This window comes from Hermetia illucens, chromosome 5 (assembly GCF_905115235.1).
Source record: "Hermetia illucens chromosome 5, iHerIll2.2.curated.20191125, whole genome shotgun sequence".
NCBI lineage: Eukaryota > Metazoa > Arthropoda > Insecta > Diptera > Stratiomyidae > Hermetia > Hermetia illucens.
Window position 1 is genome coordinate 20,228,781 of NC_051853.1, and position 24,402 is coordinate 20,253,182.

Consider the following 24,402-nt stretch of genomic DNA (forward strand, 5'->3'; position numbering starts at 1 on the left):
GTCAGACCTGCATATCGTCAATTAGATGTAAAGTGAATAATTATGGTCAATAGATGGTAACCAAGTTTAGGCGGGATGAGATATGAACAATCACTCACCGGTTGGTGAAAGTCGGTCTGAGGAAGTGGAATTTTTTTTTTGGGGTAGTGAGGTGAAATGCATTTACACTCGAAGTGTCGGACTCTCGTCTCAGGCAGATTACTAGCGAAAACACCTCCCTGCAGGGTCTAGGACCCTGACCCGGTACCGTTTGACTCCTTACTTCATCCCAGGCCTATTCAGTGCAAAACACCGTGGATTTAGGGAGCTTCATCTAGCCTGGTATTTCTCCGATCCATCTCCCTCTTTTTCGCCGTAACAATACCTTAAACACCCACACTTGGCTCCACGTGTCCTCGTTCTGTAGCACGGCCTTATATTGTCAGGGACGCAAGACGCCCTTCTATCGAGAGGTGATGGCGATGCTGCTTCCAACTTTTGAAGAAGAAAAGGGTGTGGCAGACGCCATCCATTCCATCCTTGCAAAAAATGCAGTCGACGACTGTGATTTCCCGATAGCGTGCAGGTAAGATTAAAAATACCCATGTTTGCTAAGCAGCTGGTTTAGGTAATAGTCAACCTCACAGTGATTTTGATTGAACCACGGCCACCTCTCGATACTTTTCCTCAAAATTGCTGCCATGCGGAGAGGGTACGGGCTCGTTTTCCACAAGTGAAAAGTTGCTTATTTATTTCGCCTTTTTTGAGGTATATTAAGCCTCCGCTCGGCATCATTGAGAGCGAACGGAATAACTCCGTCTATTACCATTACTGCTAGCCCTGAGACGGTACGATATGCGGACATAATTTACAGAGCCCCTCGTGTTTGTACTTGCGTCAGCTCAAACTTCGGAACCGTAATGGAAGACGGACTGAATCGCACTCAGCAAACGACCCTGCTCGATAAGTGACCTCCGACATTGGACATCAGCCGGCAACTCGCCATCATTCTAGCAACAGCCTTGTCTGTGATGCTGCACATCTGTTCGAAAAACTCATTTTCGTGTCTATCATGATGCCGAGGTATTTCACCGCCGGTTCTAACAGGACTACGGTTACACTAATTTAAATAGGGAGGACTGTGGGAACCCTCTCCTTGGTCAGCACAACGACTCCTGTTTTCTCCAGAGCATGTCCAGTCATCCATTTGCTTACTCTGCACATCACCATTCTCAATGTTCGCTGAGGTTGCTAAACCGTATCTGCAGTAACCAGCGCTATAACATCATTTGCGAATTCGACCAGAAGCGATTCTATCTTATCTATCGTATAAGGCATTGGACCAAGAATAGATCCCTGAGCTGCCCTCGATGTTACCCGAGTCACGAAGGGTAGGGAAAATCCTTTAAATAGTCCCTCAATATCCGTAATAGGTAGGCTGGAGTACGGACACGATTTTCCAGTGCCTCAAGCATGTGGCACCACCTCGTGGAATTGAAGGTGTTTCTACGGAGAGAGTGGCATTGGAATGATTAGAGCCGAAGTAAGCAAGAAAATGTGGTGAAAGCGTGGGTTGAAAAAATGGCATCTTACGGTTACAGAGAAACTTTTCCAAATATCAATAAAAATGTGACGAAAAACGGCGTAGCATCTGGTATATAATCTGAGGGGGCGAAAAATACTTTTTAATTTACTTTTTAAAAATGACGTCCTAGAGAAAATCCAAGCGAAAGAAAATTCCCTTTTCCCACGTATGAGAGGCCGGCGTATGAGTCCATAAAATTCAATTTAAAACCACTAAATTTACGGCATCCGGGATTTCAAGGTTTACATCACCATATTTGAAAGTAATTGTTGGAATTTCCATATGTGAATTATATTGGTTATCATTGATATGAATATGCCATTAAACCACAAGCAAAAGTTCTATTTCATGTGACAACTTGGAGGGAAAATGACATTATAAAAATTAAGAAGAATAACTTGATTTTCATTTTGATCGGTATTGTACGTATGCAAACCTGTCTGTATCTATGTATCTAGTATAATGTCACCATTGAGAGTCAATTCCACTAGATCACTAGTTGGCTCCAATTTGAAATTATGCATGCAAATAGTGGAACTGTTCGTGTTTTTTTGACATAAAACATCTACTCATTTATAATGGAATTGAATACAGACATCATGAAAACGTGCAGAGCGTACCTGATCAAAAGTCGGGAAAAGATACAATTGGCTTTGATATGAATATGCCAATAAAACAAATAAAATTAGCATCAGAAGTTGTGAGCTCTATAACAATAAGCTTCCAAAATATCAATATGATGTCATAAAATAATAAAACAGATTTCGGCTATGATTGCATAGGCGGATAATTATCTTCGCTATTATATCTGTATTTAAAGTGTAATATCTGCAAACAAAGAGTGGAAAGATCTTGGGTTTATTGCGTCAATAATACTTATATGAAAATGGTAAGAATTTAGTCTGTGCTATTTTAATTTTAACGCCAAGGATTGTGTTATAATTGTTTAGTTTAATCTCTTCCATTATCAGTTTCAATCTTAATCGGTTAATCACTTGATATGAGGTGATTACACGGGAAATTGATATGATTTGGCTTTTGAGTGGCCTAGGTTATAATCAGGGCTTCCGGATGTGAAGATGCACAAATTGAACAATTGCTTATTGACCACCCAGTTTTTTAACCCTGTCTTTCTTCCATAATATTGTCCAGAAGATGAATCTGAAAGGTCTATTTTTGGGGGTGGAAGATTAAGTGCGCATTTGAGGGTGTGTGGTTGTCCGTAGAGTTCATCGTAGATTCCCTGAATTGCTTCAGTGCCATTAGTGTATTGAGCAATCGTGCGATCAATGGATTCATCCGATAGTCTGTCAATTTCTGAGATCTGCGCTGGTACTAATGGGAAAAAATCTGCTCAAATGAATGTATTTATAAAAGGAATACACAAAACTTTTCATAACTGAAGCGCCTAGCTTCCAGTTTCCCGACTCTTTTACATGTAGTTTCCCTGAAAAAGGATGAATCCACTGTCACTCTTGAAATTTCAATAATTGGGAGAGATAAAGAGGGCAAACGAGTAAAAGGAAAAGGTCCCCCCTTTCTACCTCCGCCAAAACCCATAGTGACCATTATATTATTTCTTAAAAAGTTGCGGTACGGCGTTTCGAAAAGGGGTTTTTTCATATTATTTATTGGTAGGGGAATCATAGTTGCGGTCTGTCCCTCGCGCGTGTACCGGAGGGAGTGGAGGGGCAAGGTATTTTCTATTATATCTAATAACTTGCAGCCAGACTTTCGTCACACACCTTACATGCATACTGACATTTAATATATTAGATTTTTCACTTTAATTTGAAACTGACGTCCTCCAAAACGCGTTTCCATGTTCCTTCTGGTTTATCCAATATACACGTTCCTGCAATTTGCGCAGGAAATTTTGTATACCTTGGATTAGGCCATTTTATCGTTTGGATCTTTGGTCGATCTTACAAGGGGTTTGAGTTGGTTCTTCCTGCTGCTGAAGACGATGTCAAAACCATGTCTCTCTTACAAGGGTTTTGATTTGGTTCTTACTGCTGCTGAAGATGACGTCAAAAACATGTCTCTAAAGTTTCCTTTTCAGCGAAAGGGAAATTTCGTTGAATTCCAAGGCTATTCTCCGTCTGGGCTGTTGATCCGGTGTCAGTTTAGTGAGTGGCGTTGGAGCGCCCTCTTCCATTTGCTAATGATGTGGTCGGTGTATGCATTGAATCTGGCGACCCCAAAAATATCCTTCGTTTCTTTCATCGCTTCCTCCGAGGAAATGGGACATGCGGTTGAAGGAGGCGATTTTATGCTGAAGAGCGGAGAAGGAAACTAATGGTGCAAGGACTCGGGACTCCAGTACCGGCGGCTGTTGGGAGTGAGCAAGCAAGAACACCAGCAACAAAATCAAAGAAAGATGAGCTTAAAGTGATCTGGACGACAAAAAGGCTAACAACACCCACCACATGTATTAAAAATGAGCAACAGCAGGAGCAAGAAAAAGTCCAATTCAAGTGAAGCTCGTCAACTCTGAGATCTCCACCAATAACAAAAATCGTAAAAGCTATTTCCGCTTTATCTTTTACGATTTTTATTATTGTGATGGTCAATGAATGCCAAAAGTGAAGCACTATTTGAAAACAGTAGTCTGGTTGTGACTCATAGAGAACAGAGCCCTGATCCGGAGGAATTACCCTTCACACAGCTTGGTGAAAAAATAGTTGCGTTGCTCGAGTTTATCAAGTGACATCCAAAGGAGAAATTTTCACTTCCTTGAAACAACAGTTCAAGTTGGAGGAATTTCCCGGGGAGCCTATTTTAAGTTTTCGAAAAGCCCATGGCAATACCCAAGTGGCCAAAATTCGAATCGGATGGGTTGTCTACCATTTTAGTGAGCAGATTTCTTTAAAGAGGTGCAAGAGGTGCAGGCATGGAACAGTGGAAATGATAGGCCCAATCGATGGGGAAGGTGTGGGGAGAAAGGGCATGTTGTAGAAGTGTGCAATAGGGACCGCACGTGCTTATTATGTGAAGGAAAGGAGGGACAGCATTACACGCATATTGCCGGAAGTGCCGGAAGTTCGGAAGGCACTTACTTCAATGAGAAAATGAGGTTTATTCAAATAAACCTTCATCATTGTTTGGTTACTGAATCAATTGGTGGACCAACGATACGAGCATGCGGTTCACAAGCCATACAATCTACTGAGAATCGAGGTATATGTGTGCAGCTAATACGCCGCGTTAAGTCTAACAATGTCCGAATTCGAAGAAAAGCTTGAAATGCTTGTCTTGTTCTCGACGCAAGGGGATGTAGACCAAAGGTGATTGCTGATGACTTTTATGCTTGGGCCCATGAGCGGAGTGGGAAGTTGCGGGTAGACCAACTTAATAAAAGTGGCACCTCTATGGAAAGAGCTGTCCAGGTGGCCTAATGTATCGCCAAAGCATGGGATGCGTCCATACCAAGGAGGGGCGCGTTCCCCAGTGGAAGACCTAACTACTGGTGGAATAGTGATCTGGTTAGCCCTCGTGCAGCCTGCCACCGAACCAGAAGAGCCGCTAAGAGAATCAATCAGGAGCGAAAAAAGGGCACCTATTAGAAAACCCGCAAAACTCTCAAGCTCACCATCCAACGTATCCAGAGGGAATGCTTTAAAAAGCTCTTAGCGGAAACGGAAGAACACCCGTGGGGGAGCGCCTATAGAATTGTGATGGAGCACTTCAGAGCCTGTTCGTCGCCGAAGATCACGTGCCCTACCCTCTGGTTAAAAATCATCGAGGGATTATTTCCCCATCAAGAGGAGGACAACGATATCTTCCAGTCACCAGAGATGACCTGCGGGAGATACGCGGTCGAATAGGAGACAATAAAACTTCGGCTCTGGATGGTTTTTCGAAGAGGCTCCTTGAGTTGAGTTGTTCGAAGCACACATGTTCGAGGGAATATTTCCTGGGCATGGAAGCGGCAGAAGTTAATCCTACTTTTTTTCGTTTGTTAGGGATATGAGTGATCATGAGTTCACATCTACTTAATATTGGACCGGATCAGATTGAGAGGAACTTACTCTCACTTTTTTGGTTCAGAACCCTCGTTTTTGAGAATAGCACCCAAGTATTCAAAAAATTGAAAGAAAAATGACTAACGGGTTCATCCAGGGCAGAAGTGTCTGTGGACCGAAAAAGTGAGAGTAACTCGTTCTCCATCTGGTCCGGTCCAACATTAAGTAGATGTTGACTTAGGATTCTTCATATCTCAAACAAAAAATTTAGTTTTAGCCTGGCTTGCACTTAAAGTACTGTCGGCTTTAAGTTGGATATAATTCGCATCCTTGTCTTGTAGTTGATTATATAAAAAGGGGCGATTACCATCTACTGTCATTTTCTGTCACGCTGCTCCCAGGACCCCTGCCCTGGATGAAGTACTATTGTCTAAGGCTGGTAAACGTCCAGGAGAGCCAGGGAGCCAGCTCAATTTGAAGAACAAAGTTATTGCAGTTATTCAGGCTCTAAGTATTACAAAAACCAAAGACATAAATTTTGGAAGTCAAATTTTTACGTGGTACTGCTGATTTTTTAGCGCTTCTCTTTCATTATCATCATCAACGGCACAACAACCGGTACCCGGTCTAGGGCTGCCTTAATAAGGAATTCCAGACATCCCGGTTTTGCGCCGAGATCCATCAATTCCATATCCTTAAAAGCTGTCTGGCGGCTTGACTTACGCCATCGCTCCATATCAGGCAGGGTCTGCCTAGTCTTCTTTTTCTATCTATTTCTATTTCCATCTTTTCTATAGACTTTCCGGATTATCCTCATCCATACGGATTAAGTGACCCGCCCACCGCAACCTGTTGAGCCGGATTTTACCCACAACCGGACGGTCGTGGTATCGCTCAGAGATTTCGTCGTTATGTAGGCTGCGGAATCGTCCATCCTCATGTAGGGGGCCAAAAATTCTTCGGAGGATTCTTCTCGCCGCCAAGATTTCGCACTGCTTTTGTTAAGTACTCAGGTTTCCCAGGAATACATAATGACTGGCAAGATCATAGTTTTGCACCGTAAGAGCTTTGAACCTATGGTAAGACGTTTCGTGCGAAACAGTTTTTGTAGGCTGAAATAGGGTCTGTTGGCTGCCAACAACCGTGCGCGGATTTCATCGTCATAGCTGTTATCGGTTGTGACTTTCGACCCTAGATAGGAGAAATTATCAACGGTCTCAAAGTTGTAGTTTCCTATTTTTATTGTTTTCGTTTGACCAGTGCGATTCGATGTTGTAGACCGTGCATTTCGGCTTACTCTACCCATAATGTCAATATCCTCAGCGTAGGCCATAGTTGGGTGTATTTGAAGAGGATGGCGGCTCTCGCATTTGCGCCTGCATGGCAAATCACTTTCTTTAGGGCCAGGTTAAAGAGGACGCATAATAGGGCACCCCTTAATCTTAGACCGTTGGTGATTTTGAATGGTCTCAAGAGTGATCCTACTGCTTTTATCTTGCCTCGCACATTGATCAGGGTCAGTCTAGTCAGTCTTATACATTTCGTCGGGAAACCGAATTCTCTCATGTTCGTGTAAAGTTTTACCCTGGCTATGCTGTTATAGGCAGCTTTAAAGTCGATGGAAAGATTGTGCATCTGATGGCCATATAACAGCAGGTTTTCCATCGCTTACCACATAGAGAAAATCTGATCTGTTGCTGATTTGCCTGGAGTAAAGCCTCTTTGGTATGGGCCAATAATGTTCTGGGCATATCGGGCCATCCGGTCTAGCAAGATAGCGTCAACTCTCCTCAATGCCCAAACTGGTGGACGAGTTGGTACAATTTGTCCCGTTTTAAGGCGCGAGAGACTCGTCTTCATACTTCTTCGTCGGCAGATTTTCGTTAAGAAACATTTCCCAGCGGTCGTCACGTGGAGGTGAAGTCAGGGTTGGTAGTAAAACTGGTAGTGTTGGTTTCCTAGGTTTTATGCTCCATCATGGGTACCAATCCACGTTTCGCCCTGGGACCTATACTACCCTTTGACCGCTGAAGTGATAAAAGCCAACAGAGTCTCTTCTTTAGGAGGGCATTTGTTACTCCTCAAAAAAATTTGCTGAGCGTTCGCATCAAAACCTTTTCAGAGTTCAAGGCCTCTTGATTTTGCATACAGTAGCAGATTACTTAGTTTTTGTATCGACAGAGGGCATACAAAAGCGTAGGGTAACGAAGCGGAGGCAACTATGACGTTTCTTATCTTGCCATTAACTTGGTGTTGTAAGTTGTTCACTATGTAGGTTCTGGGTCAGAATTGTCTCAGCATGGTTGCTTTTAACAATTTTGACATTATGGTGCAGGCACTCGGTCTCGAGAAACTCTCATCGAAGAAGATCCTGGTCCCCTTTACGGATCCAATACCATAGATTTTATAAAAACAAAGTATCTTAAACCAAAGGAAGTATAAGGACAGTCCCGCAATTTTGTCTTGCTGGTAGTAGATAGGAAGAGGATTTGGCATGCTGCTGGTATACTTGACTAGCGTTGATGTTTGATAAACTGCTGTTAACTGAAAAGTATGCTGCTTCCAGTATGAATCTCGATATATTGTTAATCAGATACATATATAAATACATATACGGTTGCCATTGGCTTCTAAATGGAGCGCAGTGCTCCAATCGTGTCATTTCACTGAAATGTGTCTGAACTTTTTTAAAGATTTCCGAAGAAGTCAGATAAGATCCCACTCAAATTGTTAAAATTCTAACAAAGAAGAACGGTTTTGTATATCCAAAAATGGAGCCTCGATGGTATCAGACCGGCCAGAAGCTAAAACTCATTCAACCCAATTTGGAGAATGAAAGCGAATTCAGTTATTGGATTAAATGGTTTATTTTAAAGTATTACATAAACCAAAGAATTCAACTTTGGAGGTCGACTTTTGGCGTGGTATTACTGATTTTGTGGCATTTCTCTTTCCTTCTTGAAAATTATAGTTTAGACCCTTTTCTGTTTAAGGTCTGTTGGTGTCACCCAAATCTATAAATGTGAACATATGCATGTTCAATCTGTTTGTAAAACGAGTTAAACACATTAAGATATCTTTTTGTGTTAATCATTCTATTTACTCATCTAATTATTTAAGCAACTAACGTGAACTTAGTGGTGTCTATTACTCATTTCGGCTTTATTTGATGTTCACTTCATATAAATTAGCTATAACTTCTCCACAAGATTCTTATCTAATGCAAGTAGAAAATGTTGATTTTCATATGCATTGCGGACACGTACTAGAATGCACAGGTGATCGAAAAAGATAATCTTACTATCATGAAATCCGTTCAAATATAGAAAATTAATATTTCAGTTATCAACACAATTAATCAAATTGTCATATGACGAGATAAGATGTTTCGGCAATTTAGTGAACGTGATACATGTATCAAATGACCTGTCGAACTGAACAGCACTTAAAAGATTTTTAGTGATCAGTGTCGCTGTAATTATTTTAAATTTGAGATGTTCTGACGTTAATTGAGTCAGATTGTTTATAGAACCAATTTATTAAATGATAATAATTATGCTAAAAGGTAGAGCAGATAATTTTTTGCTGTTCACGTTAAGAATCTATTGGAGGGGTGTTATCTTTCACACATTTAATTTTAAGTATTCCATAGATATTATACATGCATGAGTAAATATTCGTAGTTTCGTGATGAATAATTTCATTTCATTCAATGATTTTTGAGGCAAAAATAGAATCTGTCGCAGACAATGTGGGTAGACATAGAACAGTTTGCCTAACAATGCTCGATCCTATAGGGGCGGAAAATATATTAGATTCATATTTTTATTCGATGTACATCTTTGCATTCTATTTCAGGATGCCCTTCAGCGTTTGAGTATTTCTGTTTCCTTTACTGCAAAATTATAATAGGCTCGAATGCCATGTAATATAGATACATCTAGGTATTTTAATACTGCGCCCATTACAACGGAAATATGTGAGGCGGCAAGAAAATTTTCTACTTATCCATACCCAAATAGATACATTTTCAGAAATTTCGGATAATTCATGTGTAAACTCTGCTGGCAGCACGGGAAAAAACATTGCGTATGACATGGGCACATAATGTATTTTTAACATTTCATTGATAAAATCAGCATTGCGATGTGAGAATGTAAAAAATTAATCTATTCGCTATTTTTGGAATTTAGCCAGAAATTTGGGGCATAATTGCAATATTTTTGTTGTTTTTCTAGAGCATGGGAATGAACGCAGAAATAATATTTATACATAACTTTATGTTTCCGAAAAAAATATTCAATTACTTATTATATTGTATAATCTATGAAATATTTTCATTGACGCACATGGTCAGTGGTATTGCGAATATCCATATGATGTTATATAGGAAAGAATAGATACTTTTCAAAATTCTTCCGTAAATATGTACATATGTATCAGTTTTAATTTTCTTTGAATGTCCATACATCTATTAACTATATTTATCTTGCTGGCACACAATTATATTAATTTATGTAATAGTACGTAGTTCTCTTTTGCTCATATTATTGAGTAATTTTCGTGGTTACTTTGTTTAGTAAAAGAAAAACAAGTCGGGAAACCGGAAGCTGGACGCTTCAGGTGCGAGAGATTTTGTGTATTTCTTAGTACGTAGCACGTAATATATGCATATATTATATGAGAGTATCCACTTTCGGATGAAAATTGACATTCACAGCCTTGAATTTGCAAAGAAGCAACAATTTTGAAGTATTATCACTTTGCCAGTAATAGTGCGAATTCCACCAAACTTGATAAGATCATGCTCTATATTTTATTTCGTGGTGCTAAGATGAACTTAAGGGGGATTTTGCAGCCAATTACTAAAAACTATAGTAACATACTATTATTAACCTTATTTGAACAGATATCAGTGTGGAAGGTATTTCGGACCCCAGGCATCATATAGTGGCAGCCTCCTGATTTTTTCTCAGATTTTTCAGTTGAGTAGTTTCTAAGAATGGCCCCCTAAAGAAATGATCAATTTCAACCCTCCGCACTCCCCATCTTTCTAACAAATGTCAAAACTAAGACCGGCTTCGGAAAATACTAACCGAGACCTTTAATTTGATACCCCACATGACTATATTTGATGAACAAAAATGTACACCCCCTTTTATGGGACCCCCCCCCCTTAAATTCCACGTAAAAGGATGTTACTGCTTGTATGCGTGAGCGTTCACAGTTCCCACCTTTCCACCAAATTTGGTGGCAATGGCTATAACCGTCTCCGAGAAAAATGCGTGTGACGGACAGACAGACAGACCCACAAATCGGGAGACAGACAGTCAGTCGTTGGGCTTACTGGTTGATTCCTTCCATCGGGGAGTGGCTGGAGAGAAAGCATGGGGAGATAAATTATAACCTCACCCAGTTTCTCACCGGTTATGGAGGATACCGTCAATACCTGTACAGGTTTAAATTGGACACCTCGCCTAATTGTCCAAACTTCGACGGGGTCCCAGAGGACCCAGCGCACGTTTTCTTCCAGCGTCCTAGGTTCGTGGAAGAAAGGAGGACCCTAAAGGAAACTCTAGGTGAAGTGCTATCACCGGAAAATTTTGTCCGGAGAATGGTGGCCTGTCAGGAAGACTGGGATGTGATCAATTCCATGATCGCAGTAATCCAGGAAGGCGCGGCTACGAATCCCACGGATAGACGGAAGGAGACCTAGCTAAAGTAAGCTAACTCCGCCCCGTGATGTAATACCTAAAGTTGGTTTCACGGGGTAGGGGGGGAGTCGGGAGTGACTTTAGGTAAAAATCCCACACTCTCGCGTGCCCAGGTCAGAGACTTTTAAAGATTTCTACCTCCTAAAGAAAAAGACAGACAGACAGTAAACCGATTTTAATAAGGTTTTGTTTTACACAAAACCTTAAAAATTTTCTTATATGGGATGATAACTTTTTTAAGGATTTGTTTGCAAAACTGTCCGTCTGTCTATCTATCTGTCACACGCACTTTTCTCAGAAACGGCTGTACCGATTGATACGAAATTCGATGAGATTGGTGTCAATCGCTACAACCGTCTCCGAGAAAAATGCGTGTGACGGGCAGACAGACAGACAGATGTGCGTTCCCGTTGAGCTGAAAACCAGGGCCTGTCCGTGAAAAAGTTTGAAGAGGATGCATTCATAGAGATGCTATTGAGAGGCCAAAATCCCGGTGGTGCGGCTACAGAAAAGGTAGAGCAAATTATGGAACGCATAACTTGAGCATGTGACGCTACAATGCCGATGTGGCGAGTCCTCGCAAAAATGCGCTCAAACTATTGGTGGAATGAAGAGACCGCGGTGCTATGGGATGCATGTTTTCGAGCCATAAGAATGTGCCAACGATCTAGAGAAAGACCGGACTTCGACGAGAAACGGCAAGTATATGTGAACCTTCGAAGTAGGCTTAAGCAGGCTATACGGACCATCAAGCGAGAATGCTTCTAGGAACTTTGCGCGGAGGCAGACCATAGCCCTTGGGAAACACCGTACAGGATGGTTATGAAGAAGATGAGCGGGCGAACACCACAACTGACCTGTCCGCATCTTCTGCTCGATATCGTGATGGCGCTCTTCCCCCCGGATAAAGGGGAATGCAAACAACACAAGTAAGCATTGGACATTTCCACCATATCTGCGGTAACTGAGGAGGAACTTTCGCAAATTTGCCGGAGAATTGGTGATAACAAAGCACCCGGTCTTAATGCTGTTCCCAATTGAGCTCTTAAACTCGCTGTTAAGACCAGACCCGACTGATTTATCAGCGTTTTTGAAACATGCATGGTAGAAGGAGTTTTCCTCGACCGGTGGAAGAGGCAAAAACTAGTTTTGCTCCCGAAGCTGAATAAGCACCCAGGACACCCATCATCATACCGACCGATTTGCTTCATCGACATGATAGGAAAGATGCTCGAAAGCGTCATTTACAACAGACTGCTCCCTATCATTGAATATAAGCATGGGCTATCGGAGCGACAATTTGGATTTCGCCAAACCCACTCAACGATCGACGCCGTAGACGTTGTTTTGAAGCTGGCTTGAGACGCGATGTCGTCTAAAAACTGCTGTACCGTGGTGACGTTGTACATAAAAAATGCTAAGCTCCTCGACAGTTGCCTTTCGGAGAGGACACTTTGATATGACACGGATGAGGGATCTAAATAGCACACCGTCACCGCAGGAGTACCACAGGGCTCAGTGTTGGGTCTTCTCCTGTGGAACATCATGTACAATGGGGTCCTTGTCCTTCCCGTGCCAAAGGAGGTCACGATAGTCGATTTCGCAGATGATCTAGCTATGGTTGTCGTCGCAAAACAACATGAAGACGTGGAGATGAACGCTAACGAAACCATTAGCGCCATAAAAGCGTGGCTGGAGATGGTTCAGCTTGACCTTGCGGAACAAAAGAGGCGGTCTTGATTACTAATCGTAGGAAGAGGAATATGGTTAGTATTCGTGTTGGTGGTCATGTCATCACTTCGAAACCGGTTATCGAAAACCTATGATTGACGCTAAAATCAATTTCAAGGGACATCTGGACTATGCCTGTGAGAAAGCGGCAAATACCAGCGTATCATTAGCGTGGATGATGCCTGACATTGGAGGCCCAAGATACAGTCGCAGATTAACTGTGGCCGGAGTGGTTCGCTCAACAGTATTATACGCGGCACCTGTTTAGGAGGAAGTACTAGCATGTGAGAGTAATGGGAGGAGGGTAAATGTGACTTACCGCTTAGTGGCGCTAAGTGTGTGCAGCGCTTTCAGAACAATATCAGGCGAGGCAGCGTGTGTTATTGCGGGAATGACCCCGATAGACATTCTGGCAAGTGAGACACGCTGCTTGTGCGAGAAAAGGAAAATGAATCCTCCTGAAAAGGGTGCAGAATACCGAAATTCGGCAAGGCAAGAATCGCCGGAGAAGTGGCAGCAACGATGGGACGACTCGCAGAGGGATCGCTGGACCCACACTTTGATTCCCCGTATTGAGGAGTCGATCCAGCGACAACACGGCGAGATTAACTACCATCTGACGCAATTCCTGTCAGGACATGGCGGCTACAGGAAGTATCTGCACCAATTCAGGCTGGATGATTTTCCTTTTTGTCCTGAATGTGGTTGCACACCTGAGGACCCGGAGCATGTTGTGTTCCACTGGCCACGATTTTTCTCAGAAAGGAGGACTCTGGAAGACTCCCTGAAAACCAACCTAAGCCCGCAGAACAACGTCGGGGAAATGTTGAAGTCGGAGAGAAACTGGTGTGCGATGAACTCCGCAATCAAAAACGCAGTCCACCTCGCGAAGTAATGCTTTGTGGCGGTTCCGCGGGGAAGAAAGAAGGAGAAAGTGGAGGCGGTTTTAGTGGGTGAGAATCCCACTCGCTGCTGTAACGTGGCACGGCAGTGTCTTTGAAAGATTTCCACCTTCATCCATAAAAGAAAGACAGACAGACAGTAAACCGATTTTACACAATTTTTTTTTGTTCTACACAAAGCCTTAAAAAGGTGTATCATCAGATTTAATAAATATCTATCCTCGTGCAGAGAAGTGAATATGATTAAAATCAATCAACTTACTCGCGAATGGTTCAAACAATTCAGATGGATATGCAAAGCGATCACTATCTTCCACGTGTTTCAATTAAATCTAAGTTTGCTTGAACTTGCCTCCTCCTCAGTTAGAATTTTGTTAGTATTAAATTATTGATGGGAACTAATTTAGCTTGAAGATTTTATATTTCTGAATGATTGCAGTTAGAATAGCAAATCAAAATGATGTTGATTCTCTATAATAAACCACATTGCAACCATTTCAAACGTACAGATCTCACCTACTCTCGGTCTTCTTCAAGAAAGTAGTGGCAGAGTTAGCTGTGGATCGGAATGTAAAAGATTGAATTTCATGCCACGCGCTTGAAGCAATATTCGCAAAAAAAGTTGTAATATGAATTCAGATTTCAAGTTGTTATAACACATTATGCTTAGCGGATAGGTAGGATCAGCTTTTACCTGTGTAGAGTGTAGTGTTCTAAACACCCTAACAAAGGGGGAAACGAAGGGAAAAAGGAGGTAAAGCGTTCTTCATATAGTGCAAACAATCGAGCAATTGCCATCAAATGGGAACGAAAATCACATGAGCATCACATGGGTATCATGGGTTGGGAAGAAGTTGAAGACTTCAGCCACCTGACAAAAATGACGCTCCCTATCAGTGACATGATCTAAGAAGAAGATGACTCCCATCTGATGACTTGGATATTGTGACCACAGTCATGATTCACGAGGGTAATTGCTCAGCCGAGGATCATGTGAATTTATGCCAGTATGTGCTAATATGATGCATGGGTTCGACAGTCGTACTTCGGTGGTGGATCACTTAAACATGGTTGCAGCTAACGCGACACATTGTCTAGAGAGACAAATGTTTCACCATGGTAAAAGAGTACACGGAAAGATACCTTACAGACTAGGAATTCGTCAGTTCAAAGGGAAAAGGCTACATTTGGCCGAGATATATCGCAGGAGTTAGTGCTTGACTCACTTAGGAGACATATAGAGGCGCTCAAATGGAAAACTAAACAAAAAGGCAGTGTTCAAATATGTACGAATCATCGATCATTCACCTTGCTCAGAGGGAATATATGTAATTGAGTTTTTTGACTTTATAAAGGAGCATAGTTGCAGCTGGCTTCTGGAAACTGGACGCTTCAGGTATGAAATGTTTTGTGTATTTCTTTTATAAAGCCATTTGAGTGGACATTGACCTAGCACGTAATACATGCATATATCATATGAGAATATCAACTTTTGCGTGATAAAGACCATCAAAGTCTTAAATTTGCACAGAAACGGCAACTTTGACCTGTTATAACTTTGTTAGTAATAATGCGATTTCCACCAAACTTGACAGGATCATGCTCTATGCTATAGCCTACATTGCTGCATGATTCCAGGATGAACTTAAAGGGGGTTTGCAGTCAATTTATTTGAACAGATATCGGAGCCTAGGCACCATGACAGCATCAAGATTTTTTTTCAGATTTTTCGGTTGGGTAGTTTCTGAGAATGTGTCCGTTAAAGAAATGAGCACTTTCGGCACCCCGCACTCGTTACCTTTCTAACAAATGTCAAAACTAAGATCGGCTTCAGAAAGTACTAACCGAGACATTTCATTTGATAACTCATATGACTATATTAGATGAAAAAACAATTTACACCCCCCTTTTGCTTGGATGGGGAAGTGACAAAGATTTGGTGTACGTCAACGTTAAATTCCTAGCACTTTTGTAGGATTGGTTTAACGGTAAAAGGCTGGCTTAAGCGCGGCCTGAAACCGCCTTGGTACTCGCCAATGAGTTGTTTGGCGTATGGTCTTATTCTATTCTCCAGAATTTTTTCAGTAATTTACAGGACGAACAGACTAGTGGAATGCTTATGTAGTTTTCACAACGCAGTCTATCTTCTTTTTGTAGGTGGGGCAGATGATGCTCCTATGCCAGTCGTCAGGGATCTCCTCGTCCTCTCAGATTCGCAGCAGTAGTTGGTGCATTGCAGTTGTTAGACCCGTTCCACCGGATTTTGACAGCTGGGTTTGAATCTCGTCCGCGCTCAGCACTTTGTTTGATTTCAGTGACCGCACGGCCAAATCGCCTTCTTCTACTGTTGAATTTGGGCTATTTGTATGGGGACCCAGTGTTTGTTGATGCTGTCGGAATGGCTAATAATGTTTCCATCTTTATTTTGCATTGGCTAGTTCTGGGTTGATAGCTGTTCTTAATTGTATGTACTAGCCTATATGGTAGTCTGAAACTGCTCATCAAAATATTTCTTATGTATGTATCTTTCGGGGACTACTTCTCGTCTTCCTCATTCAAACACAGGCACTGAGGAATATGCCGAAATATGCATATTTGCCAACAATTAATTTCTAGTAAAGTTAACGAAAACGGTTCCGGATTTTTTATTTGTAGATATAGAGATTAGTTTTGATGCCGAAGCGCATTGTGCAACCGGAAGGCTCATCGTAGTCTCATCTTGCCTTATAAATACAATAGAGAAGATTCTAGAGAGGGTTATCAATAACGCACTTTTCCTATCTCAGAATATACAGAGGATCTATCGCAACGACAATTGGTTATCGTCAAGCCTATTCTACGATCGACGTCGTGAATGTTGTATTGAAGGTAACTCCGAATTAGGTGTTGTTATGACCTCGGACATGAAAAACCTGTTCAATTCAGCCCGCTGAAAATGGATTAAGAATGATAGGCTCAAGTGGGAGCAAAGCCCAATGGTGGAGGCCCGAGATACAACCGCAGATTACTCGTATGGGGAGTGGTTCTAATCGCTATATTATATACTAGTTTTGGGCGGAAACGCTAGCGTGTGTAAGTCCGAATTAAAGCAACCTTAAGCGATTCAGTGACAGTCTGTACGGGAAAAGGAGAATCAACCTACCTGAAAAAGATACAGAATACCGAAGAATGGCAAGCTCAGAACCATTGACAAGTGGCTGCAACATTGGGATGATTCGCACAGTCGCAGTCGCCAGACTCACAAATTAATTGCGTGTATTGAGGATTGGATTCAGCAACGACACGGCGAAACTAACTTCTATCTGATAGGCCAGGGTAGTTACAAGAACAATCAATGCCGATTCAGGACCAATGATTATTCCTTTTGTTTTGAATTTGGTCTGACCCCTGAAGATCCAGAGAATGTTATGTTCCCCCAAAGTCAACACAAGTATACAAAAAAATAATCGAGAAAATGCCAAGATCTGATGAAAAGTGGGGTCCAGTGAACTCGAGGATTCTGGCGAAGCTTAGCAATAAGGAGTGCGCAAAGAAAACGCAAATAGTCTTGGTCAAAATGTATTCCTTTATCGCAGTTCTTCAGGGAAGGAAGAAGTTAAAAGTAGTAGTGATTTTAGTGGGTGAGCACTCCAACTTTGACAAGGCAAATGTACGTAAGAAAATAAAGTTAACAATCGATTCTGTGTCACTACAGTGAGACATCAATGTCTTGGAAGAATGACGAATTAAGTACAACAGGGTGTCGAATTTTTAAGGTTTTGTTTGCAAAAGAAAACCTTATTAAAATCGGTTCAATGTCTATCTGTCTGTCCGTCTGTCTTGTGGACGGACCATGCAGAACGGGGAGCGGCTTAAACCCTATCGAGTGGATGGAAGACCAGCTGAAAAATGTAGAAGAATGATTCGTGGCTGGAAAAGTCTAAAACTGGGCAAGCCTGAAATGGGCTACTCCCAAAATTTTGTTGCAACTGTTAACCGCAAGCATGCGCTCATTAACTTGACATCTGAGAGGCATTCAGAGATTGCTTTGTCTTGAAGACGAGAGAAATATAACATGTTCGACTTCTTCTAGGTTTCAGAATGCTCTTATGGATAGTTTTACCCAACATTACATGGCAAGCAAAATGTGGTAGATCACCTTTGAACTAATTAAATGTTGGATTTGAGAAAGGTCGACGTATGTTTAGGGTTAGTTTCGAATGGAATGTGATTGGGATACCTGAGAGGCATAAAAGATTCACTGCTCCATTAGAACGAGAAAATCCATAACTTTTGGTGGATGGGTTGGATAGATTTGACAATCAGTTTCTCTCAGATATTCGCTGCAGGTTGTGGTTAGTTTGTGGCTTGTAAGATATAGTGGTGGAAACGTAGAATGCAGATTTTATACTACTCGGTTAACTGGGAGGTTTTCATAGATCATTTACTCTTTGCTTTTTGGTTCTCTCTCCAATTTGACGAAAACAGCTATGTTACCTGGGGATTCTATTTAGTATATTTCAAGTTCAAAGTAAGAGTTATGGGGATGGAATGTTTTGATAATTGCGATATGTATTTATTGTTGAACTGCTGATCTAGTAAGCTCGATGGTCGAACGTTCACCTAAACAAGCGCCAATTGCAGAAATTTCCACTGTGGAATATTTTTGATGATGTGATGAAAACATTAGAATCCTTATCAAAAGATCCTGTTGATTTTTGAGTACCAAAGATGCATTTTAAGCGAAATAATTACTAAAACTGCCCTTTTGCTCAGTTAATCAAGAGCTGGCTTTGGCAACTTTGAGACCGTTGACAATTTCTCCTATCTAGGGTCGAAAATCACAACCAATAACAATTACGATGATGAAATCCGCGCACGGTTGTTGTCAGCCAACAGAGCTTATTTCAGCTTACAAAGACTGTTCCGCTCGAGACGTCTCACCATAGGGTCAAAGCTCTTACTGTACAAGACTATGATCTTGACAGTCCTCATGTATTCCTCGGAAACTTGGGTTCTTAGCAAGAAAAATTGCGAACTCTTGGCCGCGTTCGAGAGAAGAATCCTCCGAAGAATTTTCGGCCCCCTACATGAGGATGGACGATTCCGTAGCCTACACAATGACGAAATCTATGAGCGATACCATGACCGTCCGGTTGTGGATAAAATCCGGCTCAACAGGTTGCGGTGGGCGGGTCACTTAATCCGTATGGATGAGGATGATCCCACCCGGAAAGTCTATAAGGGCAATATCTATGGTAGAAAAAGAAGACGAGGCAGACCCTGCCTAAGATGGAGCGATGGCGTAGGTCAGGACGCCAGACAGCTTTTAGGGATATCGAATTGGTGGACCTCGGCGCAAAACCGGGTTGTTTGGAGTTCCTTATTAAGACAGGCCAAGATCGGATACCGGTTGTTGCGCCGTTGATGATGATGATAATGGCTTTGGTGTCTGTCTGGGTTTTGATGAGCTCGTTCTACGGTCGATACGGGAGCAATGAGCGTGGAGTTGGCTCAGAATATGATGGTCATTAGAAACTGCTACGAGATGGTGACGCTAGATGTCAGTGACACTTCTAGCTCATGCAGCTGAATAAACTAGGTGTTCCTAGATATCTTAAGTTACAATAGCTCCACTATCCTCTCTCGGTGGTTTGGAAGTGAAACCACTAATGCCATGAAATCGTGGGTATGAATAAACTACCTAGAGCAGGAATAGGATAGGAAAAATATAGCTGTTCTTATTCCTAATCTCAGGAAGAAAAAATATTGCCAATATGCAGATTATAATAATAATGTCCTGGGACTTTCGCACAGTCTGGTTCAAACCATGCAGAAGTACACCATTCTGCATACGTGCTCGATGTTGCGGGGAGTACTCGACGGATTCTCCCACTGACCTACCACCGGCCACCACCACCAGTGCCTCTTTAGTTTTTAAGTAGGTAGGATCGTCCGAGCCTAAATGCTTGGCATTTAGTGCTAGTATTAGGTAAAATCCGGGATCTGCCGAGATTGTGATAACTCGGAAATAATATGCGATTATGATGAGGTACTTCGGGTAATGATCGGTGGTAGGCTAAGCTTCAAAGGACACTCAATCTATGCGCAAAAAAAGGCAGCAAATGCAAGTTAATTACATCAAGGATGATGCCAACGCGGGCACGCCAGGAGACTTATCACGTCAACAGTGGGCATATTGGAGCGATGGGTTGAGTAATTTGAGTTGAAGATCCCGCCAACTGAAGACAACGGGCAAATGCTGCCACCAACAAGCAGAGAAGAAACACTCCGTGCGATTCGTTAGGAGCCGATGGAGTTACAGCCGAATTAGTTAAATATGGAGGCCACCAACCATTCTAAGCAGTATATCAACTTATGCTCGAGGTGTGGAATACCGAATCAATGCCTGATGATTGGCAACGGGGCATTATTGGTCCCATACATGAAAAGGGAGATATCACCCAGTGCTGCAATTATAGAAGTACCACGTTGCTGAGTACCATCTATAAGATATTCTCCACTATCTTGCTAGGCGGGATAGCCCCATACGCCTAGAACATCATCGTCCCATACCAAAGAGGCTTCACTGCAGGCAAATCACCAACAGATCAGATTTTTGTGTGTGACAAGCGATGGAAAAACTGTTGGAGTATGGACATCAGTTGCATCATCTTTTTATCGACTTCAATACCGCCTATTATAACATAGCCAGGGTAAAACTGTAGATGGTCATGAGAGAATTCGGTATCCTGACGAAATTGACAAGACTGACTAGGATGACCCTAAGCAATGTGCAGCGCGAGATAAAAGCAGCAGAATCATTCTCTAGGCCAATCAACATCAACAAAGGTCTAATAGAAGGAGATGCCCTATCACGCACCCTTTGTAACCTGGCCTTGGAAAAAGATAACATTCTCTTTAAGTCTACCCAACTACTTGCCTGTGTTGACTATATCGATTTAAAGAGAAGAACTACACGAGGTGTACAAGCTGCCTTTGTCCAGATCGAGCAGCTGGCTGCACAGCAATGAAAAGAAGCTGAAATATATCATCATCAACTTCAGTACGAAAAACCAAATAACTAACAACATCAAATGGCACTACGAAACGAGAATAATAAAGGAAGGAGACTACAACTTTGAGACCGTTGATAACTTCTATTATTTAGGGTCGAAAATCATAGCTGGTAACAACTTGACGATGAAATTAACACACAGTTGTTGGGAATTGTTGACCGCGTACGAGAGAAGAATCCTCCGAAGAATTTCTGGGCTCCTACATAAGGATGGACGTCACTAAACCCATATTGGTGAGGATGATCCAGCCCGGAAAGTCTATAAGGGAAATATCTATTGTAGAAAAAAGACGAGGCAGACCCTGTCTGAGATGGAACTATGGCGTTGGCTAGGACGCTAGACAGCTTTTAAGGATACCGAATTACTGGACCTCGGTGCAAACCCGGGATTTCAGGAGGTCCCTATTAAGGCAGCCCTAGACCGGATACGATGATATTGTTTTAATCACTATAAATTTATGTATCCATTTAACCTTTCTTTTCGTTTATATTTTTTGTTTAATTACTGGGTATTATTTTTTTTTTTTTTGCTTTTGATTTAAATATAATATCATTAAACTCTCCTAATAAATAATTTCAGGCGAGCGCAATGCTGACCACATTGCCTCCTACAGTGTAGTGTAGTGTATCGTTACGGTCTTGAATGAAGTGCTCTAACACACTTCAAGGCCGTCATCCGTCGTGGATTGTTGCGCCAACGATTATTATTATTTTTAATAAAGGACTTCCATATGATGGCCTGAGAATGCCAAGGCATCTTACAGTTTTAGCTCGCGTGTTGGGCTTTTGGTAGGCTCGCACGAATCCTTCTGTTTGTTTAATTTTCAGGATCCGGCGTAGACCCACGCATTTGTTAAAAGAACACGTGAATTTTTGAATAATGACAAATGAGGGATCGAAGTGCTCAAAGAACTCTCCCCTCCCCGCATTCCCCAACCTGGCTAGTACAGCGGCATGAAAGTACGTGTTGACGGAAAACTTCGATTCAGATTCAATATTTTCCGGTATACCTTCAGGGCCAATTTCACCATTTTATAGATTTTTGAAATAACTCTCCCTTTTGGTCGTCTCTGGCCACATAGGATGGCCATCGAAAACTGCATTCTGTAATTACAAAAGCTAATTTAGAATGCTACATCCTCTCGACAAGAGTGTATTTTGCTATGAGTGGAAGCATCTTGCATCTAACTTCCACTAGGAACAAATATATCTGCGCTTGGTAATATCTCTGAACAAACTCTGCCAACTTTTCCGAAAAGTACCATATGTGCATAAAAGCAATGATAATTTGAAGTAAATCAATTACTTGATGGACTTATTATATTTTTTATGAACCCCTGCATGCAACAAGGAGTTTTGCATATTTTTTGAGTGATTTTCGGCGACTTTTGAACAACTTACAAAAAAAGGTTGTCATCCCCCATAAATTCATGTTTGAGATTTTTTTCAAAGGTTCATTAGTTTTTCAATTTTCGGAAAAATATCAATTTGATGTTTAGCCTAGAATAGATTATCTGTTTCAGAAACTATTTTGCACCTTTCGTTTAATCCCTTTGAAGGGTCAGGTCGAATTTCCGATCATCTGGAATATTTGCGTCGTGGAGAAAGTTAATATAGCTTGGCCCAAATTAATGCATCCACCATAAAGTTTAATCATCGTTTTCTCATTTTTTTTCAGCCACGCCTAGTTTTAGTTTTACACAACATGAAAAAAATTCCAAATAAGGGAAAAAGAACAAAATGTTGTGTCATACACGCCAGACTGCAAGCGACATATTCATCACAAGAGCTAAGCGAATAAATTACTTCCAGCCGAATCTATCTATCTACAAATCTATCTCTGGGGCTGAAAAGTACGTATTTCTTTTGCTGGTAGTATTAACTAGTTATCCTTATGCATACAAAGTGGTGGAGTCAATGTTTTTAAATTGTTCACCTGCCTAAAATCTCATCCACCTCAAATTACATCAACATTAGGCGTCGGATCAGATCCCAAAAAGATGGTACGCAACCATCATCTTAAGATACAAAATCACCTAAAATTAACACGAATCGTAAATCATGGCATAAACTCTCACCGTAAATTTATTCCGATCAAATTCACTTGATACGCCTACGAATTGGGTGTAGTAAATAAGCGGCAACGTGCCGCCGATAAGGATAAAGAGAAAGGTCGTCGTCTTTTTCCATAGGAACCTTTTCATGTTGTTTCACCGTTTTGTCGATTTTGTGGTTGATTGACATTAGTCACGTTCACGGAATCCCCTTTGTCATGAGAAGGTACCAGGACCTAATTGCCCCACTATACTCGTATTGCACTCACGCGCCCTCGCCACCCCGATACTTCCGATTCTCTACTTCCACTTCCGATTGCTATTTCGACACGTTGGCGTCCCTATCTGATGATAACGATAATTATCGCGATTAAGTCTAATTACTTGGGGCAGCACGTCAATGTAAATACATGGACGACATAACAACATGTCGATAAGTGGATGAGGACTAAACTCTGCCCGTTTGTCGTACACGGCTGGGCGCATAGAAAAATGGCTCGTCTAGATTTTCGTGCTGGGGCTAGTGCGAATCGAGTCAGGTGCTTCGGTGGCGTGGAAAGCTCCCAGAAGTTATTGTGAAGGTGAAACCCAGGAATGTACTATCTGAGCGGCTATCTTTGCCGAAATTGATCGATCGACGCAGTTGTATCTTATCAGGTAATGGCTTGCAGATCATATGAATATCTGCGACCATTGTATGCCAGTAAATGTTAAATTGGAGAATATTGATCGGGAATTGATAAGACCAAGCTTACTTTTCTTGAAAAGCTCTTCAGAGCTGAATTTTGAATCAGGGGGAGTATTGTGGGATCCACATCTCTAGAGAGTTCAAATTTATTTCGCTAAAAGTCTGTGTCTCAAAAAAGTATGATGGTTTCTTAGATTAAAAGAACTCATGAGATTTCCATTATTAGTGAAGAAAATCCAATTGATACTTGAAGATAATCAGAATGTATTGCTCATGATTCTGTCTAAAATTCCGAAGAACTAACTTGCATGAAATTTTGAAATTAAATTATTATTATTCATGGGCCCGTGATATGCAGATCTTCCTGACTACCCTTTGGGGTATCCTTTCGAAATGAGGGTTTGTTTTTGTAACAGTACATCTTCATGAAAAAGAGTATCAATAAATGCTAGAATAGTTTCCAATGCAGCTTTAGTGATACCGATGATTACTCCTCCTCGGACACCATCTTGTCGTGGTGGGGGAGCCTGTAGCAGTTTAGTGTCCATAATATAAATATGGAAATTAAGGATTTAAACTCTCCAAGTGGTAAGAAGTCACAGACTTCGAATCCACCCGCGACCATGAGCAATCATGTCGCGGCTGAGGCGCGGAGCAGAAGAGAGCATTCCGAAGGAAAATGAAGCACCTTGGGAATGAGGACATGGACGTGGTTGTACCACTAGCT

At 41.7% G+C, this 24,402-nt stretch overlaps 1 protein-coding gene across 1 annotated transcript in view; it reads right to left on the minus strand.

The window, feature by feature from the left end:
- LOC119658335 (putative polypeptide N-acetylgalactosaminyltransferase 13) overlaps positions 1-23,480 on the minus strand; it is a 39,646-nt gene extending 16,166 nt beyond the window's left edge. The window contains exon 1 of the mRNA XM_038065677.1: positions 23,012-23,480. Coding sequence (XP_037921605.1) covers positions 23,012-23,137 — 126 coding nt within the window. The 5' untranslated portion in view covers positions 23,138-23,480. The remainder of the gene's footprint in view (positions 1-23,011) is intronic.
- Positions 23,481-24,402: the final 922 nt, after the last annotated feature.